Source organism: Elephas maximus, chromosome 13, assembly GCF_024166365.1.
Source record: "Elephas maximus indicus isolate mEleMax1 chromosome 13, mEleMax1 primary haplotype, whole genome shotgun sequence".
In the NCBI taxonomy this organism is placed as follows: Eukaryota; Metazoa; Chordata; class Mammalia; order Proboscidea; family Elephantidae; genus Elephas; species Elephas maximus.
In genome coordinates, this window is record NC_064831.1 from 93,092,989 (window position 1) to 93,113,369 (window position 20,381).

The following is a 20,381-nucleotide window of genomic DNA, read 5'->3' on the forward strand; positions in this document are numbered from 1 at the left end:
AAAGGTGGACACAGAGATACAGTGTTTGCCCCTCCCCACCAGCACCCTGTTTTTTAGATTAGCGTTAACTGGCCACAACGTGTGAAGAATAAAATGTTTAGGAGCTATGAGGAAATCAGGCCTCGGTCTGTCCACCAGGGAGGCCATGATCCCCCTACCATGTCCTGAAAGTTGGAAAACGCTATTCCTCTGCTCATATTCCATCCCCTGACAAGCAGAAGTCACGTTTCCCCTCTATTTTTGCAAATGAGTAATTTATTAATTTGCATGATGTCTGTATGTAGGGTTAAAGGAAAAGGTCAAAGGACGTGACTCGTGGAAGACCTGCCGCCTGGCTGCCTTTAGTGGAGCTTACTGTTACTCTGCAGAAAACATGCATTAAAGAGACTGCTGCTTTTTATTAACAATCACGGGCAGCAAAACAGATAATCTTGAATTTTATTAAGAACTTTAAAATCTCAACAATTCAGAGAGGACTATGTAAGGCTACCGCCCCACCCTCCCCACTTAAAAACCACCACACAACTGCACTGCGAACACCCCACGGTGAGATGCAACTCAGCAGCACATGGACTGTCCTTCGCTTCACTGTTTGTAGAAAACGGACATTTAGATTTCAAAATTTACATTACAAAATGAACAGCAAGAGTTTTCAGCATTTCATCAATGTGTATGATTTCACTCTGCAGACATAAGATTACTCCACGTTCAAAAAGCAAGACTTATCCCCAATTGGCATTATTCCACGTCCTGCCCATGCCCAGGCCACACGGCGCTCAAGATCCGTTAGTGACTGTGTCTTCTTCCATCTCCTCTTCACCGTCGTCACTGGGCCCTAAATAAAAGTCAGAAGTCAAATCAGTTTTACATCATTTGTTTGCTGGATGTGTGAGTGCTCGCTGTGTGAGGCTATGGTGTGCCAGGCCCTGGACTGGGTACAAACAGAGCCCCGGTGCTCCAGGAGTTTATAGTCTGGAGATGGCCTGTCTTTCAATTATTGGAAGGGATGGTCAATTTCTAAGGAAAGTGTTTTATGAATGTCTCAACTGTTGTCTCCCATTGTAACCCACTCCGGTGTGTAATTCATTTTTGTGAGGGTAAGAATTTATACTTTGTATTTTGTTGTTGTCAGTACCATAGACAAAGGAACTGGGAAATGCACTCAAAAAACATCTGGGCGCCTGCTGTATGCCAGATACTGAGAAAAGTCAATAATTTAATTGCCTCTGTAAATCAGGGAGATATGGCAACAACAACCAAAAGGTCTTTAAATTTGTTCAACAATTTACTGCACACATTTTAGTCAATGTACTCTGAAAAAGGAAGTCTGTTTTTGACCAGTGTTTGGAAAAATTACTCATGTTTAAGCCTACTATTTTTATGGAGTTAGATCCAAACATACAAATTCTAGATACTACTAAGAAAGAGTGCCACTAAGAAGTGCTACTTGGAAGACTATCAAATAGGCCACCAAGAACGACAGTCTATCTTCCCTTCCCTAACGAGCTTTCAGATTTAAAATGTCAAGAGGCTCCAAGGCTCAAACGAACTATTCCAGGGGAAGCAAATTAATTCAGGAATTCTGTCATTTACACTATGGAAACCCTGGTGGCGTGCTATGGCTGCTAACCAAAGGGTCGGCAGTTCGAATCCTCCAGGTGCCTTGGAAACTCTATGGGGCAGTTCTACTCTGTCCTACAGGGTCGCTACGAGTCGGAATTGACTGGACGGCACTCGGTTGGGTTTGGTTTTGTCATACTGTAGTCAGAATAAGCAAATCTGGTATTATACCTCCCTTCCTCCAACCTCTGGCAGCACGGAACCTTAAAAGCCTTCAGTAGATTTCTAAGGTTCTCAAGACTAAAGACCTCACGGAATCCTTCACACGCCCTATTGCCCTGTGGGGCCTGACCGCGCTCGCTCTCTGTAGTCTCCACGTGCTTTCCCGCGTCACCTCCATCCATCCTGGCCCTCATCCACCTCTTCCTGTGGCTACAGGTTTGCTGTCCAGCTCCTTTTACCTGGAAGACTTCTTTGCCTTTGTCTATTTCTGCTGTTCTCAGACTTTTTGGTCTCAGGATCCAATGACCTTTTGTTTATGTGGATTACATTTAGCTCTACAAATTTACTGTCAGAAACTAAATCTGAGAATTAAACAAACAAAAAACTAGCAGCTCATTAAAATGCCATCTATATTTTTTATAAAAATTAGCAATATATACTGAGAGGATTGGCATTATTTTATATTTCTGCATTATATCTCTCTGTAACGTCTGACCTTCAGTCAGCTGATTTCTCGTATCGGCTTCAGTATTCCACCTGTTGTAATATAGTTTTGACTGAAGGATATGAAGAAATTCTGCCTCACAGAATACGAGGGCAGAAGAGGGAAGAGTATTTTAATAGCCTTTGCATCCATTGTGGGTATCCGTTTTTTGTTACTATGCCACAGCTTGAAACGTGGTAGTTCCTTAAAACTTAGTTTGCAGCATGGTGTCCGAAACCCTCTCAGCAAACTTTCTGTACTACCTCACTTGACAATCCACTAATTTACCTTGTACTCTGAACAGGTCTTCCACCCATGCATGACATGACATGAAACCATACTCATCATATCACCACCCACCTCCTCAGGAGAAGAGCCTATGGAGGGGGCGCTGCTAAGGCCCCAGTGCTGGATACGAGTGTCCAACTTATAATTTTTGTCTGAAATCTTGAATTTTCCCATTGGCATTCAGCACTGTCAGTTGTTTTCCTTGAAATGACAGGCTTACTTCATTCATGTTCAAGAAAATATCTGCTTCTCAATGAAATAACTGTACAGGTGCCTCCCACGCAGACAACCGTCCGTACACAGAAGCGCTGCTTCATGTAAAGCTCCCATCTGCCCCCAGGGAATCAAGAAGATGTGTGCTCAAGGGTGAGACTTAGTAAAATTAATGATTTTTACGGCATCGTCAAGGGCGGTCTTAGGTCAGATAGGTGGTACACATTTTACTTGTGCTGCCCAGTGGAGTCCCCGGGTGCTGCAAATGGTTAGCGCGCTCAGCTGCCAACTGAAAGATGTGTGTTTACCCAGAGGCACCTTGGAAGAAAGGCCTGATGATGAACTTCCCCAAAGTCAGCCACTGAAGCCCTGTGGAGCACAGTTCTACTCTGACATATGTGGGGTCACGGTTGAGTCAGAGCGGACAAAGGCAACCAGCGGTGGTGCTGGACGGCGCCAGCAGTGTACCCACCACTGCTCTGCACCATTAGTACAAATGTCAATGCAATTTAAAAAGCAAATAATGCCTCTGTGGTATTACAAAAGGACAGGCAGCCTCTGACTTAGGACGTACCCCAGTTACGAGAACCACACTCACGACCGTCCTTTTTTTGCATACATCTTATTGTTAGTAATATGTACTACATTGGCAGGAGCCCTGGTGGCACAGTGGTTAAAGTGTCCGGCTACTAACTCAAAGGTTGGTGGTTTGAACCCACCAGCAGCTCTGCAGGAGAAGGACGTGGCAGTCTGCTTCCATAAAGATTTATAGCCTTGGAAACCCTATGGGGCAGTTTTACTCTGTCCTATAGGGTGGCTGGAAACCCTGATGGCGTAGCGGTTAAGTGCTACGGGTGCTAACCAAAAGGGCAGCAGTTTGAATCCACCAGACGCTCCTTGGAAACTCTATGGGGCAGTTCTACTGTGTCCTATAGGGTCGCTTTGAGTCAGAATCGACGCGACGGCAATGGGTTTGGTTTTTATAGGGTGGTTATGAGTCAGAATCGACTGGACAACAATGGGTTTGGTTTTTTCTGGTTTAATAATTCTCAGATGTTCACCTGCTGACAGACAAAGACTGAATTAAGATACTGATAATAAAAGGCAATAATAATAAGAACTTAAAAAAAGAAAAAAAGGTATTCAATTTACATCAGAACCGACTTATGATGTTGTAAGTCAGGGACTCCTGTAGTTCTTTCCAGGGGCACATGGACCACACTGTAAGAACCACTGGTCTAATTAATGTCTTACTCAATGTGGAGTGAACACTTTAACTTAAAGAGTGTCTAGCTTTTGTCCCTGCTTCCTGGGAGGTAAACTCTAAATCCCTTGGAATTTCCCCAGTGACTGGAGTCTTTGTTATTCATGGCGGGCTCTCAGGAGAGGATCAGGACAAGGGCTGGCCACACCAGAAAGACCTACCAAGTGGTAACAGCTGGCCTTGCTGTACCGAAGGGAGGTGGGGAGCTGGAGACTGAGTTCAATTCCATGACTGAAGATTTAGTCAATCATGCCTATAGGATGAAATCCCAGGAAAAACTCTGGACACCAAAGTTCAGGTGAGCCTCCCAGATTCTCAGTGTGCCAGGATGGTGATGATCACTGGCTCCATGGGGAGAGGGCACAGAAATTTCACGTGTGGGACCACCCCAAGACCTCACCCTATACATCTCTTGTTCTGTACCCTTTCTGGTATCATGAGATTAAAATCCTAAGCATAGTGCTTTCCTGAGTTCTGGGAACTGTTCTAATAAATTACGGAGCCTGAGAGGGCAGTGGGAATACCCAACTTTGTAGTCAGTTAGTCAGAAGTGAGGGTGGCCCTGGGAACCCCTGAGCTTGCAGCTGGTGTCTGAAGTCTTGGGCAGATTGTTAGTCTGGAAGACTATGCCCTTAACCTGTGAATTCAGCCTAAATCTGCTTGGTTGGTGTCAGAGTCCTTTGCAGTCATTTTAAACTAGAAGATCACACCTTATTTCCCAGGGACACTCTCCCTGAGCTGCCAGTCTAGGCAGAGGTCTCCAGTTACATTCAAATAAAAAACCTATAATAAGTATTTTTTACTATGGTGGGAACAACAAATTGACGAGGAACAGTGTTGCATTCATTGTCAAAAAGAGCATTTCGAGATCTATCCCGAAGTACGACGCTGTCAGTGACAGGATAGTATCCATAAGCCTACAAGGAAGACCAGTTATTTACTCAAATTTACACACCAACCACTAAGGCCAAAGATGAGTAAGCTGAAGATTTTTACCAACTTCTGCAGTCTGAAATTGATCAAACATCCAATCAAGACGCACTGACAATTACTGCTGACTGGATGTGAAACAGGAAAAAAGAAGGACTGGTGGTTGAAAAATATGGCTTGGTGACAGAAATGATGTTGGAGATTATGTGACAGAATTTTCTAAGACCAATGACTTACTCATTACAAATACCTTTTTTCAACAACATAAATGGCGACTATACACATGGACCTTGACAGCCGGAATACACAGGAATCAAATCGACTACCTCTGTGGAAAGAGATGACGGAAAAGCTCAATATCATCAGTCAGAACGATGCCGGGGCCAACTGTAGAAAAGACCATCGACTGCTCATATTCAAGTTGAAGCTGAAGAAAATTAAAACATGTCCATGAGAGCCAAAGTATGACCTCAAGTATATCCCATCTGAATTGAGAGGCCATCTCAAGAGCAGATTTGATGCATAACACTAATGACCGAAGGTCAGATGAGTTGTGTGAAAACATCAAGAAAAGGCCAAAATGAGTATCAGAAGAGACTCTGAAACTTGCTCTTGAACATCGAGTAAATAAAGCAAATGGAAGAAATGATGAAGTAAAAGAGCTGAATGGAAGATTTCAAAGGATAGCTCGAGAAGACAAGTAAAATATCCTAATGACCTACAGTTAGAAAACCAAAAGGGAAGAACATGCTCAGCATTTCTCAGGCTGAAAGAACTGAAGAAAAAATTCAAGCCTTGAGTTGCAACATTGAAGGATTTTATGGGGAAAATATTTAACAATGCAGGAAGCATCAAAAAAAGATGGAAAAAACACACAGTCACTGTACCAAAAAGAATTGGTCGATGTTTAGCCACTTCAGGAAGTAACACACGATCAAGAGCTGATGGTACTGAAGGAAGAAGACCAAGCTGCACTGAAGCCAATGGTGAAAAACAAGGCTCCAAGAATTGATGGAATATCATCCGAGATGTTTCAACAAATGGATGCGGCACTGGAAGTACTCACTCATCTACGCCAAGATATTTGGAAGACAGCCACTTGGCCAACTGACTTGAAGAGATTTGTATTTGTGCCCATTCCAAAGAATGGTGATCCAACAGAATGCAGAAATTATTGAATAATATCATCAATACGACACGCAAGTAAAATTTCTCTGAAGAAGTGGCTGCAACAGAGAACTACCAGAAATTCAAGCTAGGTTCAGAGGAGGACATAGAATGAGGGATATCACTGCTGATGTCAGAGAGATCTTGCCAGAAAACAGAGAATACCAGAAAGGTGTTTACCTGTGTTTTATTGACCATGCAAAGGCATTCGACTGTGTGGATCATAACAAATTATGGATAACATTGCAACGAATGGGAATTCCAGAACACTTAATTGTGCTCATGAGGAACCCGAATATGGACTAAATGGCAATCATTTGAAGAGAACAAGGGGATACCACAAGGTTTAAAATAAGGAAAGGTGTGCGTCAGGACTGTATCCTTTCCCCATACCTATTCAACCTGTATGCTGAGCGTATAATCTGAGAAGTTGGACTATATGAAGAAAAATTGGGCATTGGGATTGAAGGAAGACTCATTCATCTCTGATACGCAGATGACACAACCTTGCTTTCTAAAAGCAAAGAGGACTTGAAGCGCTTACTAATGAAGATGCAAGACTAGTCTTCAGAATGGATTACACCTCAACGTAAATAAAGAAAGCAAAAATCCTCACAACTGGACCAATAAGCAACATCATGATAAAGAGAGAAAACAATGATGCTGTCAAGGATTTCATTTTACATGGATTCACAATCAACGTCCACGGAAGCAGCAGTTAAGAAATCAAATGACGTATTGCATTGGGCAAATCTGCTGCCCACCGCTGTCCAGATGGTTCTGACTTATAGTGACTCTGTAAGACAGAGTAGAACTGCCCCATAGGACTTCCAAGGCTGTAATCTTTACAGAAGCAGACTGCCACATCTTCTTCTGCGAAGCGGCTGGTGGGTTCAAACCACCGACCTTTTGGTTTGCAGTCAAGTGCTTAATCACTGTGCCACCAGGGCTCCTCTGCTACAAATGACCTCTTTAAAGTGTTAAAAAGCAAAGACGTCACTAAGGTGTGCCTGACCCGAGTTATGGTATTTTCAACTGCCTCATAAGCATGCAAAAGCTGGACAATGAACAAGGAAGACTGAAGAAGAATTGATGCCACTGAATTACGGTGCTGGCAAAGAATGCTGAACATACCATGGACTGCCAGAAGGAGGAATAAATCTGTCTTGGAACAAGTACAGCCAGGAAGCTCCTTAGAAGTGAGGATGGTGAGGCTTCTCACGTACTTTCGACACGTTATCAGGAGGGACCACAGGGTCAGTGGAAAAGAGGGAGACCTTCAATTAGAAGGACCAACTCAGTGGCTGCACAGATGGGCTCAAACATAGCAAAAATTGTGGGGATGGTACAGGACCAAGTGGTGCTTCCTTCTGTTGTACACAGGGCCGCTATGAGTGCGAACCAACTTGATGGCACCTCACAACTATTATCACCCCTGATTTAAAGATCAAGTGGCTTAGCAGGGTTAAGAAACTTGCCCAAGGACACAGCGAGTGAGGCTAAAATTAGGGCCCCAGGTTGTCTGACTTTAGAACCTATTTCTTAACGACTAAGCTATCATAAAACACGGGTAAAACTCCACATTGTTACCTTTGGAGCTTAGTTTCATTCCATGACTACGAAATAATCATTGCTTCAACTTTTACACAAAAACCCCCACACTCTTATAACAAAAAAATTTATCAAATAATTTCTTCATCTTTGAAGAGCACTTAAAGGGCTTTTGAATATATTCGATTAGATGGAAATGAGGCACTATTCTGTCATTCTTGTGTTAGAGCCTCTGAAGTGTTCTGTAATCATCTTTGTAACATTAATTTGAACAAAGACAGATGACCATCTCCTGACCTGATCTGCGTTCTCTGCCGGGAATCTGGCCAGACTGCAGCAAGCCCTTCAGCCTCTCCACCTCGGCCAGAGTCGAAGCATTTGCTATAGCATTCTGGAGGACAGAAGATGATGGACATGGGCAATTAGTTTAAACGCCAACAAAAACGCACAGCAACTTTTCAAGTCAGAACGTCAAATAATGTGTGTTGGGAGAAGCATTTTATTGGTACATGGAAATCAACCCAAAAACAGTATTACAAATTTCCAATATTGGTAAAGAGATGGTGGCCCTCTCATAAAGAGAGCAAATAAGTAATCATTCCAAGTGGCTTAAAATTTCTAGCTAATTTAAGTACTTATTTGGTACTGTATTACTTAATAATTTAGGAGACAATAATATAAAATTATGATTTTCCTCTGATATCCTTGCACAGAGGCTCTGCCAGACACAGGAAATATCTGGAAGTAAGAAGAGAGGCAAACCACTGAGACAGCTTACCAAGTAACTAACTGTTCCAAGTGCCCCACAATAAATGCATCCTGGGAACATGTGAGAGACCAGAGCTGCCTTGCTATGACTAGCCATAATCATCAATTCATGACAAAGTCTGGTTAAATAGTAACTTTTAGCTAGTTTTTCCTTAATGGAAGTATAGCTGGATTCTAAGAGCTGTGCGAACTGGAATCTACAACGTTCAGAACTTGTTTTTCCACGTCCTTGTGTCCCAATTCCATCTCCACTCTCTCCAGTCCAAGAGTCTTGACATATTACCTTGATTGCTTCTACATCCCCTGGAGACGGCCCACCTTTCTTTTTGTCAGTTGGCAAACCAGCACCTGGATTAAAACTTGAGAGGGGGAAGAACGTAACTGTTAAATCGAGGCCACAGAAATTGCTTCTCTTTTACTTTCAAAAGCTTTTGAAAGTAATTCAATCAGTGTAGTATCTTATCTTTGTTAACAAACTGATACAAGAACGCTCTCCTTCAGAAACACTACCCAGTTCATCTTCCTATAGAGAAAGCAGGGCACATATATATCCCATCAAGACTGAACATGGAAATATCTGCTCTGCTGACCTGGGAATTTCACAGATGTATACAACATCGATGGTGTCATGGACCACTAGCACCCAAATTTAATACCACATGAGTCGTAGCTGTTTTGTTTAATTTTGTAGGAGGCAAACTGCCACACAGTATTTCTGAAGGAGAAATGGAGTCAAGTTAGATCTGTATCTTACGTTTTGCTTCTCCTGGCAATATCCTTTGCAAGTTGTGCACCCCGTTTGCCCTTGAACATTTTCTCTGCTTCCTGACGCTCCTACAGCGACACCACACACAGAGTTAATGGAAACAGGAATACCACATGCATTTAGATGCATTCCTCAGAAAACACGGAAGAATACGCCCCTGAAATACTCTGGGCTGGTTAAAATACCAAAAGCCAATTATGAATTACAAATAAACACATCGGCCTTGCTTTCTCTGCTGAAGCTCCCTGAAGAAGTCCCCTCTGCTGGTACCAAAGAGGGGCTCCTAAGGAACCAAGAAGGTGAAAACAAAAAAAACCTCCCCCCAAAGAGAAAAACATTCTAGCAATGAAAGCTGCTCAAAAATGGAGTATTATATTAAGATCCCCGTCGGAAAGACATCTCAGCCACCTGTTAACAGAGGTCACTGTGGCCCGGCGTTCTGCCACCTATGGAACGACTGACACCACGTAAAAGCGCTTTAACTCAAGGTCCCGCCATAGTTCTGCTGTGAAATGGCAACATTTTCTTTCCCACATTTTAATTACAAACTAATAGTAAAGTTTACTGAGTAGGCAATTAAAAAAATCAGGTACAAAAATACACAGGAAAACACACAACCCCATAATGACCCCCAGTCAACACAATAATGCTAATACTTACTTTCAGTTTCACTTTCTGGAAATCCAGTACTCTGACTTGTGGAACTTTATAAATTACATACAGTCTGTAATGCTTCTTATTTGTTACAGGATTCCTTAGAATACTACAAGAAAAGGAACAACGTAATGCTAACCTCGCTCATGGCGCGTTATTCAAGGCCCATTTTAATAAAGTCTAACGAATCTGTAAATCAAAGAAAATCTCACTATTCTTCACACTTTTCAATGTCATTAATGACTTAAGTAACGCTAGGGAAACTTTTAACAGAACACAGGGGCCCAAAGCAATATTTTCAAAAGGTACTTTTTTAGTAACCGATTGTTTTAAAGGCAAGGCTAGGAAATCTGTCATTTTAAAGGACTTCATTAGTTTCGCCACCGCCACAAATAACTTACAAACCTTAGGTAAGTCAGCGACTTGAGAGCTGCCAAAGGGTCCAGATCACCCTGCAAAACAACCACCACAGGTAAGAGCACTCATACACGCATTACTCTGATACTCTGAAACAGTAGGTGCCTCTGGAGCAAGGCCTCGTCTTACCTTTTATTTATTTATTATACTGCTCCAGCACCTAGCAGATTCCAAACCAAAAAAGCAAACCCATTGCCGTCGAGTCAGTTCTGACTCAGCGACCCTATAGGACAGAGTAGAGCTGCCCTATAGGGTTTCCAAGGAGCAGCTGGTGGATTTGAACCACCGACCTATTTGGTTAGCAGTTGAGCTCTTACCCACTGAGCCACCAGGGCTCCCCTAGCACATTAGAGATACTGAGTAAAGTGGTGAATAAACTTGAGTTTCTTAAAATTAAACTTTTTGGCATTAACAGCTACTGTTTCAACAGTAGAGAGACAGAAGAATTGATTTCCTGTAGCAATCTCCAAAGGACTAATGAGCTTAAAGCAACGACTTAGAAAAGAGAGCAATGCCAAAATCGACGTGACTTCGCAGTAAGCTATTCACACTGGGAACTCAAGCCATGAACCTGGTATAATCGTTCCTGAACACAGCCCTACCCTGGGGTGGAACTGCTAGAAACATCCAAATTGAATAGGACAGGGGCAAAACAGGCAGTGAGTAAAAAAAGTCCAGATAAAAAGGGAGGGGAACAGAGCCTAGGGTTCTCAGAAAGTATCAGTACCAATTGCAATCAAGTTAATTTCAACTCCACATTGTCTCAGAGTAAACTATGCTTCATAGAGTTTTCCATGGCTGATTTTCAAGACTGCCAGGCCTTTCCTCTGAGGTGCCTCTGGGTAGACTCGAAACACAAGTCTTTTGGTTAGCAGCAAGCAAACCTTTTGCACCACCCAGGGACTTCTCTCAGAAAAAAGTTAGGGGGTACCAGCTTTTGCATATTTAACAAGGACCACCAGAGGGAGCTCTAGAGCGCATACTAACAGAGGTTAGCGGGTAGGGAACTGAAGTGTTCAGGGTCCCTGCATTATCTAGGAGGGTAAAGTTACCAGGTAACTTTAGACTTTGATAAATCTGTACGTTTTAATTCTAGGGGGTGGATTATGAACAGAAATAGAGTAAATAATCTCTAACTAGAGGAAAAAATGGAATGACCAAAAAAGCAAAACAAAACAAAAAAGAAATGCAGAATGGGTGAGACAAACAGAAAGCCCCAGGAATGACAGAAGATAAACTCAAATGTACCAGTAAATACTACATTTAAAAGACAGACTTCAGATTGGATTAAAACAAATAAACAACAACAAACACCCACAACTATATGTTGTGTTTAAAAGATATATCTAAAATATAAGGTACAGAAAAGTTGAAAGTAAATTTTGGATGAAAAATAATTTATCATGCAAATACGAACCAAAAGAAAGTTTGTTTTGGTCTCTGAGTACCCGATAAAACAGACAGCAAGGTAAACAAACGAGACCAGGGGTAGAGAGGGTTAGAACATAATAATAAAAGGCTCAGCTTACCAGGAAAATAGTAACAATTTAAAATCTGTATGTATCAAGTCAGATAATCTCAAAATACATAAAACTCAGATTGACAGAACTCCCGGAGACAGTCAAACCCACCATCATAATGTGAGACTTTAAACCTGCCTCCTTCCCCTTTGCGAACAGCGTTAAGTCATTTCTCTAACAGCTCCTATCACAGGACACGTTCTGTAAGAACGGGGACTGAATGCCTCATACGTTTTACTTTAAGGCAGTTTGCGTTTGGGATAGGGGTATGTTTTTCCCGCTTGACTAAACTAGATGACTGCTGGGGAGCTGAGTGCGCACCCTGAGACGTCTTCCTTACGACCTCACAAATTTTAGAAAGGAGACGGCCTCAGAGCAGGGTTTGCTTACTTTTGGAGGCAAGCACCCTTTCAAGAATCTGAGGGAAGCTATGAACTTGGTCTACAGGAAAAGGAATATACAGTTCATTCTAATGAATCATGGTATTACGGAAAGGAGGTAAGGTCATAACCAAAGTCAAATTACACAAAACCCACTGATGTTCAAGAGAAAAAAAAAAAAAGGTTACAGAATACATAGCATGAGCTCAATTGTGTTAAAATTTACACATAATAGAGCAGAAACTTAAAAAGGATAAAAAGAAAATAGGTCAAAGTAATAATATATGCAGACAAAAAGAAACTTGCCCTTTATCTCACATAAAAATCAACTCCAGGTGGACTGTTGATCTAAACGTAAAGGGTAAAACAGTAAAGTTTCTAGAATAAAACTGTCCAGCAGAAGTACAATGTGTGTCACATACATAATTTAAGATTTTTAGCAGCACATTAAAATAGAAAAAAGAAACAAATAAAACTAACTTTAAGGTTGTTAACGGAGAGCTGCCCCATCGAGCTTCCTAGGCTGTAACCTTCATAGGAGTGACCTCCAGGTCTTTCTTTTGAGGAGCTGCTGGGTGCCAACTTTTCGGTCAGTAGCTGAGCACTTAATCATTGTGCCACCAGGGCTACTTTACTAATTTATTTATATATATTTTATTTAATGCAATATGTAAAATACTATCATTTCAACATGTAATCCATAGAAACTACTATCGAGAGAGTTGACATTATTTTTGTACTGTTTTCAAAATGCAATGTGTATTTTACACTGCTAGAACATCTCAATTCAAACAAGTTATGTGTGGCTACTGGCTACCATACTGGACACTGAAATCCTAGAAAGCAACATAGGAGGGTTTCTTAATGACCTGGGGGAAGAAAAGTTTACTTAAAAAGAAAATATCAAAAGCACCAACAGTAAGGGAAAAGCTTGATGATTTGGACTACACTTAAATTAGGAACTTGTCTATCAGATCCCTAAAAGGCAAGCCACAGAGTGGGAGAAGATATTTGCAATATATATATATAACCAGAAACACCGAGACCCTGAATTAACTGAGAAAAAGAATGATATAATTCAGTGTGAATTTTTCTGGATTTTCCAAATTTTCTATAAGGAGCATGTAGTACCTTTAACTCCTCCCCCCAAGATATTTTTCCCTGTTCAACTTACCAGTTCCACAAGACTGTTGTTGGTGAGAATGAGTTCTGTCAAACAGGGGAGAGACTGATCAAGTCCCTCACCTATACGGCTAAAATAAAAATAATGGCTCTTTTAATAAAAGTGAAAAGTCAGTAGGCTAATGATTGATCTAAGTCCTTATTCCCTCCGAGGGTTTCAGACTCCAGCCTTGGAAGGAGCCGTGGGGATCCTTCTTCCAACCCCCTATCTGATGGGGAAGTGAAGCACAGGGAGGAAATCATGCTCAGGCTCTGAGGGCAATGGCACACTGGGATGACTTAGAGCCCATGCCTCCTACAGCTGCCTAGGGCTCTTTCCATTTCTACAGCTCCCAGTGAAACCTAGGAAAACGAGAGAGTCCTGAGTAAAACATACTACCAAATAGTCCTCTTCATAACTTTTCTGTGTGTGCACCACAGAAATTCACAATTCTGCATTCATAGCTCAGCTACAAGGCATACAACTATATCATAAGTGAATGGTTAATTTATGAGAAATGTGCCTATCTGAAAAAGCCAAAACCACACCACACAGTACTTCCTAAAAACGTTATCTACAGACTTTCATTAACTTTTTCCTATATTTGCACAGAGCCGAAAGACAATCAAAGAAGATTTCAGTTTAAATAAATGAGTAATATTCTAGAAATCAGGTGTAGCTAAATACAGACAGAAGAAGACACGAAGTGAGAGAGATACTCAGCCAAATCAGACACTGACCATATTCTGTTATTGTTCACCAATAATGTTTTCAGTCTTCTCAACAGAGGAAAACCATCCAGTTTCCTGATTTCATTGTCAGAAAAATCAATAGCATCAAACTGGTCTAAGGTAGCACCTAGATTTTCAATGACAGGAATTTTGTAACCTGTAAAAGGGAAGAAAAAGAGAGAAAGAAAAAACACAAAAGGTTATCACACTATCATAATTAAAATGCACCTTGTAACATTAGCAACGTTTCATGGTAATTTGACTCAAAGCTTTCATTCACTGATGAAGTGTTTACCTAGCACTTAGGATGTGCCAAACGTTGTGCTAGGTATTGGAGTTAAGATGTTGAACAAGGGAGCCACAGGCCCCGGCTGCTATGAAGCTGACAGCCTAGCAGTGGACATGGAGATGATTACGACAATGAGAATGAGGACTTACTAATAATACCAATAACTACCATTTGTAAGAATATTTACAAGGTGCTTCCCACTATTCAAGTAGCGTAAGTAGTTTTAGTCATTTTGACCCACAAGTTAAGTTTTAAGTTTTTCGTCCATTAAAAATGAGATGAAGAAATGGAGGCTCTATGATTTAATTAAGGTCCTAGAGCTAATTAAGTGGGGTAACAGGAATTTACACTTTGAGCTACCAACTATCAGTGTCCGACCCTTGTTCAAACATTGTGGACAACAGTTCTCAGCCTCTTTTGCATTAACACAGGCCAGTCCCCTAGAACTCATCATGACATCATGGTCCCTGCCCCTAACTGTAGTGATTCTGACAGGTGTGCAGTGATACTGCACTCCTGCTTTAATTTGTTTTTCTCTAATAACTAATGAAGTTGAACACCTTCTCATGTGTACTGTTCATTCCAACAACTTCTTTCACAAAGTACACAGCTCCACTTCACAGTTGTTTATACACAATGGTAAATCATACTGTGTAACAATTTGCTCAAATACTCACTGACTTGTGGGCATAATTAGGTGCTAGAAAAAAAGAAATAAACCCAGCTAGAGATTTACGGCCTTGGAAACCCTATGGGGTCACTATGAGTTGGAATCAGCTTGATGGCAGTAGTTTTTTTTTTTTTTTAGAGTTTAAGTACATAATTCAGAGCTGTTAAGAATTACACCAGAGTAGATACTGCCGTGTATATTCTCAACGACAACAATAAAACGTATTATTGTTTTTTAAAAAGGTAAGTATTGCACCAAAACAAGTATTCTCAACACTGGGAGAACTTCAGAAACAGAAGGTAGAGATCCACATGCACAAAGATAGTGGAGGTGGTGAGTTACCACTGAACTGAGCCTTTGTCTAAAGAATGGGAATTTCAACATAATGAAAGCACTGGAATTTCCCAAAAGTTCGGCAAAGAATCTAAGCAGAAAGGAGCTGAGCCAGAGCACTGATGCTCCCCCGAGGGTGTCCTGTGCGGGCAAATCTCAGACCAGGATTGGAGAATGGTGATCCCCAGAGAAGCTGCTCTTCACATCCCTTCTAAAGCCATCTCCTGAAATGCCAACTAGTTAACTCGAGCTCCCCACTTCTTGAGAAGCCTAACTAGGGGTGAAAGACCCGCAGGGATCGGAATAGGTCCACGGGCTTCTACCACGTACACCACGGGATTCAGTGAAGGGGCCAGGCCCTGCGGCGGTGGTTAGAGAGACCCCGGAGCAGGTCAAACAGTTCAACACTTTTTAAATGTTTTGACAGAAGGCAAATAAAGCTAACAAGAAGACTGGAGAAAGGGAACAGTGGCTTTGGTTCCCGAACCTTGCTTCCTTCCGCATAAACTAGGGATAACGAGCGCGCATGCGATCTATCCTAACGTATTTACTGACAAGCGATCCCGCTCGCCCTCCACCCGAGTCGGACTTGCCCGGCCCTCAGGGTCCCGACTGCCAGCCCCGCCGCACACGGCCTCACCGGGGCCCGCGGGGACGGCTCAGGACGCACCTGATTCAGCCGGGTGCGTGCGAAGAAGCGGGGTCGACGGACACCTCGGGGGAGCCTACTGCGCGGTCTGCTGGGCGGCCGCCGGGCTGTCCCAGCGCCCAGCCCGGCCTGGAGCCCAGAACGGCGGCGCACGCGGCGGGGCGCGACCGCGAGGTCTCCGTGCCGCCTGCCCGGTCCCCGGACTCACCCCGGAGGTCCAGCTCGCGGTCCCGCACGGCGTTGGTGTACTGCGCCGCCTGCTCGATCAGCTCCGCCGTCAGCTTCACCATCCTGCCGCCACCCGCTTCCCGGCGCCCCGGCCCGCTGCTTCCCGCCGACGAGATCTCCCAGCGTGCCCCGCGCCCCGCCGCCAGGCAGCACCGATCGCAGCCGGCGCATGCGCGCGCAGCTCGTCGGCCAGGCCGAAGCAATCGAGAGGCCACGCCCGCGGCTCGTTCTTTCCGAAGGTGCTGACGGGCGTTGAGGCCGTATCCGGTTTGGGGTTACTTCCTGGGGCGTAGCTGTACCATGGAGGGCTCCTGGTTCCAGGCGTTTGTGCCCCATGATCATAAGCGGATGATCCAGCTCAGGTGCTCATACTGTGTCCCGGCCCGAAGCCCAGCACCAGGACAGGGACCTTAAGCCCTGGACCCTTCCCTGAATCCCGTGGGTCCTGTCCCTCCAGCTACAGCTGGCCTCACGATATACACACTGTTCTCATGTGTATAGTGTTCTTTCCAATTGCTTCTTTCCTGAAGTGTCTATTTCCGGTCTCTCTCTCTCTCTTTTTTTTTTTGGCCCCCATTGGGTTGTCTGCCTTTTCATTATTGATTTGTGGTTTTTTTTGGCCCCCATTGGGTTGTCTGCCTTTTCATTATTGATTTGTGGGAATTCTTTATATATTCTGGATACGAGCACACTCTGTGGCGTGTCTTTTTCACTCTTAATGCTCTTTTTTGATGATGAGAAGTTTCTAACTTTTATGTAATCCAGTTTATACTGTCGTTTATGATTAGTGGGTTGTATGTGTTTTGCTTAAGAGATTTTCCTCACCCCCAACATATTTTCCTATAGCATCTACTAGAGGCTTACTTGATTTACGTTTCACATTTAGCTCTACAATCCACCTGGAATTGATTCTTTCAGAACTTTTTATTGAAGTGTGATGTACCTACAGAACAAACAGAGTACACCTAAACAGCTGACATCCAGATCAAGAAACAGGATATTACCACACCCTGGAAGCTCCCCTCTTGTCCTCTTCCAGTCACTAACTACTGTACTGGGTTGATACAGCCTCCCCCCACCATCCAGAACCTCAGAATGTCATCTCATTCAGAAGTAGGGACCTTGCAAATATAGCCAAGTTAAGATAAAGTCGTACTGGATTAGGGTTGGCTCTAAATCCAACACGACTGGAAGGAAATTTGGACACAGACACAAAAACACAGAATGCCGTGTGATGACAGAGGCCAAAATGGGAGTGATATCTATGAGCCAAGGATTGCTGGCAACTACACGGAGCTAAGAGGAGACAAGGAAGGATCCTCCCTAGAGCCTTTAGAGAGACCATGGCCCTACTAACACCTTAATTTCAGAGTTCTAGCCTTCAAAACCATGAGAGGATGAATTTTTTTTTTTGGAGAAAAATGGGTTTAGCATTTTAAATAGACGTTATTTTTAGAGATGTTTTAGGTTTACAAAAACAGGGTTCAGAAAATAATTTGAATTTACCCATCCCCTCCCCACATTGTTTCTCCTATTAATATCTTGCATTCCTGTGATATATTACAATTGGCGAACCAATACTGATACATCATTATTAACAAGTCCATAGTTCACATTAGGGGTCAGTCTTTGGGTGGCATGATCCCACAGGTTTTTAAAAATTGTGGTAAATATGCGTAACAAAATATTTGCCATTTTAACCATTTCAAAGTGTACAATTCAGTGATTTTAATTAAATCCACCATGTTGAGCAACCATCACCACTATTCATTTTCAAATGGTTTTCATCCCCCTTGTTGTTGTTGTTAGGTGCCGTCTAGTCGGTTCCGACTCATAGCGACCCTGTGCACCACAGAACGAAACACTGCCCGGTCCTGTGCCATCCTTACAATCGTTGTTATGCTTGAGCTCATTGTTGCAGCCACTGTGTCAGTCCACCTCGTTGAGGGTCTTCCTCTTTTCCGCTGACCCTGTACTCTGCCAAGCATGATGTCCTTCTCCAGGGACTGATCCCTCCTGACAACAGGTCCAAAGTATGTAAGATGCAGTCTCACCATCCTTGCCTCTAAGGAGCATTCTGGCCACACTTCTTTCCAAGACAGATTTGTTTGTTCTTTTGGCAGTCCATGGCATATTCAATATTCTTCACCAACACCACAATTCAAAGGGGTCAACTCTTCTTCGGTCTTCCTTATCCATTGTCCAGCTTTCACATGCATATGATATGATTGAAAATACCATGGCTTGGGTCAGGCGCACCTTAGTCTTCAAGGTGACATCTTTGCTCTTCAACACTTTGAAGAGGTCCTTTGCAGCAGATTTGCCCAATGCAATGCGTCTTTTGATTTCTTGACTGCTGTTTCCATGGCTGTTGACTGTGGATCCAAGTAAAAGGAAATCCTTGACAACATCAATCTTTTCTTCGTTTATCATGATGTTATTCATTGGTCCAGTTGTGAGGATTTTTGTTTTCTTTATGTTGAGGTGTAATCCATACTGAAGGCTGTGGCCTTTGACCTTCAACAGTAAGTGCTTGAAGTCCTCTTCACTTTCAGCAAGCAAGGTTGTGTCATCTGCATAACGCAGGTTGTTAATGAGTCTTCCTCCAATCCTGATGTCCCGTTCTTCTTCCAATAGTCCAGCTTCTCGTATTATTTGTTCAGCATACAGATTAAATAGGTATGATGAAAGAATACAACCCTGCCGCACACCTTTCCTGACTTTAAACCAGTCAGTATCCCCTTGTTCTGTCCGAACAACTGCCTCTTGATCTATGTAAAGGTTCCTCATGAGCACAATTAAGTTTTCTGGAATTCCCATTCTTCGCAGTGTTATCCGTAGTTTGTTATGATCCACACAGTCGAATGCCTTTGCATAGTCAATAAGACACAGGTAAACATCCTTCTGGTATTCTCTGCTTTCAGCCAGGATCCATCTGACATCAGCAATGATATCCCTGGTTCCATGTCCTCTTCTGAAACCAGCCTGAATTTCTGGCAGTTCTCTGTCGATATACTGCTGCAGCTGTTTTTGAATGATCTTCAGCAAAATTTTGCTTGCATGTGATATTAATGATATTGTTCTATAATTTCCACATTCGGGTGGATCACCTTTCTTGGGAATAGGCATAAATATGGATCTCTTCCAGTCAGTTGGCCAGGAAGCTGTCTTCCATATTTCTTGGCATAGACGAGTGAGCACCTCCAGCGCTGCATCTGTTTGTTGAAACATCTCAATTGATATTCCATCAATTCCTGGAGCCTTGTTTTTCACCCATGCCTTCAGAGCAGCTTGGACTTCTTCTTTTAGTACCATCGGTTCCTGATCATATGTGACCTCTTGAAATGTTTGAATATTGACTAATTCTTTTTGGTGTAATGACTCTGTGTATTCCTTCCATCCCCCTACCCATTTTCAAATGGTTTTCATCTCCCTAAGCAGAAACTGCAGCCCAAGTGGTGCAGTGGTTAAGTGTGTGGCTACTAACCAAAAGGTCCGTGGTTCAAACCTACTAGCTGCTTCTTTTGAGAAAGATGTGGCAGTCGGCTTCTGTAAAGATTTATGGCCTTGGAAACCCTATGAGGTAGTTCTACTCTGTCTTACATGCTTGGCATTTCTCAAGCTGAAAGAACTGAAGAAAAAATTCAAGTTGTGAGTTGCAATGTTGAAGGATTCTTTGGGGAAAATATTAAACAATGCAGGAAGCATCAAAAGAAAATGGAAGGAATACACAGTCACTGTACCAAAAATAATTGGTCGACGTTCCACCATTTCAGGAGGTAGCATATGATCAAGAACTAATGGTACTGAAGGAAGAGGTCCAAGCTGCCCTGAAGGCACTGGCGGAAAACAAAGCTCCAGGAACTGACAGAATACCAATTGAGATATTTCAACAAACAGATGCAGAGCTGGAGGTGTTCATTCATCTATGCCAAGGAGTTTGGAAGACAGCTACCTGGCCAAACAACTACAAGACTTGATCCATATTTGTGCTCATCCCAAACAAAGCTGATCCAACAGAATCCAGAAATTACCAAACAGTATCATTAATATCACACGCAAGTAAAATTTTGCTGAAGATCATTCAAAAGCAGTTGAACAGTACATCAGGAGGAAACTGCCAGAAATTCAAGCC

At 42.7% G+C, this 20,381-nt stretch overlaps 1 protein-coding gene across 1 annotated transcript; it reads right to left on the minus strand.

The window, feature by feature from the left end:
* Positions 1–420: 420 nt before the first annotated feature.
* On the minus strand, positions 421–16,379 carry SNRPA1 (small nuclear ribonucleoprotein polypeptide A'). The gene is made up of 9 exons (XM_049906079.1): positions 16,227–16,379; positions 14,087–14,234; positions 13,359–13,437; positions 10,273–10,319; positions 9,874–9,976; positions 9,202–9,281; positions 8,731–8,806; positions 7,977–8,070; positions 421–835 (listed from the first exon to the last, which is right to left on the minus strand). Exons 1-9 carry the CDS (start codon positions 16,306–16,308, stop codon positions 777–779), a joined length of 768 nt encoding a protein of 255 aa, XP_049762036.1. The 5' UTR covers positions 16,309–16,379; the 3' UTR covers positions 421–776.
* Positions 16,380–20,381: the final 4,002 nt, after the last annotated feature.

Coding starts and splice junctions, on each gene's coding strand:
- SNRPA1 (XM_049906079.1), bottom strand. CDS start 16,308: ATGGTGAAGCTGACGGCGGAGCTGATCGAGCAGGCGGCGCAGTACACC. Junction 10,320..13,358: donor ACAACAGTCTTGTGGAACTG/GTAAGTTGAACA, acceptor GTTGTTTTGCAG/GGTGATCTGGACCCTTTGGC. Junction 9,977..10,272: donor AAGTCGCTGACTTACCTAAG/GTTTGTAAGTTA, acceptor CTTTTCTTGTAG/TATTCTAAGGAATCCTGTAA.